Source organism: Tigriopus californicus, chromosome 5 (assembly GCF_007210705.1).
Source record: "Tigriopus californicus strain San Diego chromosome 5, Tcal_SD_v2.1, whole genome shotgun sequence".
Lineage (NCBI taxonomy): Eukaryota > Metazoa > Arthropoda > Copepoda > Harpacticoida > Harpacticidae > Tigriopus > Tigriopus californicus.
In genome coordinates this window covers 13,972,333-13,975,914 of record NC_081444.1, presented here as the reverse complement: position 1 = coordinate 13,975,914, position 3,582 = coordinate 13,972,333, and the positions used below count along the sequence as shown (strand labels likewise).

The following is a 3,582-nucleotide window of genomic DNA, read 5'->3' as shown; positions in this document are numbered from 1 at the left end:
AATATGTAGGTGTTGATTCAGTAGCAATATAATCAAATTTTTGTTTTCAATATTTAGAAAGTAAACTGCAATCTAGCAATACATTGACATTACTTTGCTTTGATCTGATTGTTATGAAAATAATACAATTTCAACTGATCTTCATTGGCCAATTTCACTTTTGAAAAGTGGGACGATAACGAAAACAAACATGGGAGAATGTAGGTTTTACAGAATTGGAGTGTTAAGCACATAAAAGTTTAAACTCATGTCGAGCAACACAACTCAACGATACAAGTTTTGAGATCGCGTATTTAAAAAAAATGATAAAATTCATCAAGATTATACAAACTTGCTAGTGAAAATACACGGAAAGTTGCTACCTACTGGACACTGAAGTCTCTCTCATAACAGAATAATATTAAAGTATTCAAAATGAGAGCAGGAAAGTTTAATCTGTTTAAATTTTTTTACTCTACACATATGTATCGTACAAATTGGCTTTTACTGTCTTGCACCGTTCTACGGATTGTAGGTTCAGCCACTAGAAATAAATTCTAGAAATAATGACTGTGAACGAGCTTCACGCCAAATCGGCCTGCTCTTGGTCGTACCAACTCTGAGCCACTTTTCGAATAAAACTAGTAAAATAAGAAACGTAGATCCCTTCAATTGAAGGCATGTCATTGTTATGCTATTTTCTTGTAGAGTGGTTTGTTTCAAAGTTATTGTTGTCAAAAGCGTATGTAGCTGACCAAGAGTAGGCATAAAATTCAAATTTAATGTTGTGTTTACTACATAGCTTTAGACACATCTCCTGAGTTCCCTAAGCATGGTAGTGGGCTCAGATTTGGCCAAGTTAATCTAATGAACAAGATCTTATGGTCGTACCGAACTGCATTTGGAAAAAAGTGAACGGTCTAGGACAAAATATTTATTTTCTCTGTTCGCAGTCCACATCTCCAGAAGTCCATGGTTCGTTCAGCCTAATATTCCCTATATTTCAGTCATCAGTATGTTGTGGTTATGGCACCGATGGAATGGGAATTAGCGGCTTTGACTGCCTGAATATTCCGGGTGCATTAAATCCAGCAAACATGGCTATTCCCGGAAATTCCCGTATTTGCGGCAGGGATGCAGGCCTCGTGCAGAAGACCGCAATTGCTTTTAACACCAAAACTGTATGTTGTAAGTATGAATAGTTCAAAAGTGAGATTTAAAATGCATTTGGTCTCTTTTTTGCTCATTCTTCTCCGATCTTTAAGCAATGACAACTCCATTCAGCATTCGGTTTTTAAGCGACGCATTCGAGTTTTCTGGAGCGGCCATTACGGAAGCTGCCAAAGAGGATAAGGGATTTCAACTGGTCTATTTGCAATCGAACACAGGTTGTTAAAAACCTGCCTTGGCGCGAATTCATTGTTGCACGAAAAGCTATCCAACATTTTCGATATTTTACTTTTTTATTATAATAAATCATTATTATCATTATTCTTTTGTACGACAAATTTGTCATTGGACTGTTGGCAGATTTGCAGATATACATGATGACGTTTGTTTTCTACCACGGTGCCTTTTCAATGAAAGTTTTGGGTAAGGCCGCCGTTCGAGCCCATGCAATTACTGTACTTACAAAAATAACAATAAATAGATGGATAAAATTATAGAATTTTATATTGATTATGGATAGATGGAAATATAGATAAAAAAACTAAATTATGAATAGATTCATATATAGATAGGTATTTCATAGATATTTTAGTTGCAATGGATTTGGATAAGAGCTGTTTTTTTAATAGGGGATCCTTTCTTTTTTTTTACCGTTTGTTTTGATTGGACTCACAATTGATGTGATCGTCCGTTTTCTTTGGTCTGATGCATGCAAATCTGAAACATGGTCATATCGTCTCCGAAATTGCTAATCACCAAATCTCACCGTCTTAGGTTTTTAAGTCAATTTGATATCCATGATCTTTCTCAACTTTGTGAAAGAGACGAAATGTGTCTTTTCTGAGGCAATTTGATCAATTCAAAATGTGGCTACTACAAAAAGGGTCACAAATAAATTGGATATTTGGTAAAGAAATGCAGATGAAACGATATTACTTTATGTTCATCTTAAATAGTAATGGGTTGTTTTTTTTTGCCAGAGCACAACTCCTTGCTTTCCTCACCTTCAGCTGTCAACGTTTTGTTGCTCATTTACGACTCTCCCCTCAGATTTTCGAACGTTGAACCTCGATCCATCCTCTTCATTGAATTTCTTTCACTTCAAGGCTCCCACTTTGTTGAGCTCGGTTTATTGTCTTTCAGTGGTGGCCAGAGTAACCAAGATAGGTCGAAACTCTTGACCTTCCTTTTTCTTTCCGAACCTTAATAGTAAAGTTGTCTATTTATATTCTAAGTTATCAGATTAAAAAAAGGTATCATATTTGTTAAAATATATCATTCCATGATTATAAAGCATTCAAATGAATTCAAAGAGCAAAAACTGATTGTGTTTGGCGCAAACTCTTGCCTTATCAAGAAAGCCTAATTAGCACTTTTGAGTTATTGCACTTCAAGACATGTTTCAAGTCATTTTAAGTATATTTACACGCCTAGTTTGAAGTACATGCCATGAATGGTTTCAGCACCAAAAGTTTAGGCCTAACTTGGCGGGAAAGGTTTGGGGATCACAAAAAGTGGCGTTTCCTTGCTTCGTTGAATGAACAAAGTCAAAAATAAAAGACAAGATATCAGATTACAAAAATAAAAGTTTTCCGTAAAATCATTGTTCCTGTAATCAATTGCACTAACCAAAAGTCCTAACAGTAGATATTCAAGCTTTAATGTAATGTGCATATGCAATGATGATTGATAACTAAAATGCAGTTTATAATCAAATGTAATATTAGAAGAGTAATTCCTTCCCGAGTAAAAAAGACTTGGCACTCTACATTGGTCCTTAACTAAGCCATACTTACCCTCAAAAGTAAAAGCGACCTCCTTAAAACATGTACCTGATTACCAAAGGGGACAGAAAGAGAACTTACATAGGTCAAAAAAACTCTTTACCATCCTAGCCATTTCTTCTTAAGGCTCAGCCTAAAGAAGTGCAGTCCGAGTGCACTAGAGTCTTTTACTTGAATTTGTAGAAATTGGCAGGACTCTAGTCTTTTAGAAAGAACTCGAGTCCAGACTCGTCAAAAGAAAAAAAAATCGGTTTTTTTTCTAGAATTTCGCCAGACGAGTCTTTTTGCAAGAACTGACTATAGTAAAAGACTCGAGTCCGGCAAAAACTCAGAAATCTAAGGAACTCGCACCAGTCCGACTTTTGCTGGACTTGCCCCAGCAATAGCTTAAAACGACAGCAAGTATTTGTTTTGGATATTCACGACGTAAAAACACTGTTTTGACAAAAGTCCCAACTTTTTTTTCCTATTCTGACATATAATCTCTTCTCTCTCGGGCTCCTTCATTGTTTGATTTGCTTCCCTCTGATATTCGTAGGGAATACGTAGGCCTTGTTGATCCGGTAGCATCTTTCAAGTCATACTTGGACAAATTTTTAGATAGCATACCAGATCAACCCTACATTCAAGGACTAGCTCGGTCTGCCAA

The 3,582-nt window shown here is 36.0% G+C and overlaps 1 protein-coding gene and 1 long non-coding RNA gene across 2 annotated transcripts in view; one reads left to right on the top strand and one right to left on the bottom strand.

Annotated features, from left to right (window-relative positions):
• LOC131881118 (uncharacterized) overlaps window positions 1-2,584 on the bottom strand; it is an 11,974-nt gene extending 9,390 nt beyond the window's left edge. The window contains exon 1 of the mRNA XM_059227891.1: window positions 2,154-2,584. Within this exon, the coding sequence (XP_059083874.1) occupies window positions 2,154-2,181 (28 nt within the window). The 5' untranslated portion in view covers window positions 2,182-2,584. The remainder of the gene's footprint in view (window positions 1-2,153) is intronic.
• Window positions 813-1,470, top strand: LOC131881119 (uncharacterized). The gene is made up of 2 exons (XR_009373331.1): window positions 813-1,167; window positions 1,245-1,470. It is a non-coding gene; the product is annotated as an uncharacterized LOC131881119 (long non-coding RNA).
• Window positions 2,585-3,582: the final 998 nt, after the last annotated feature.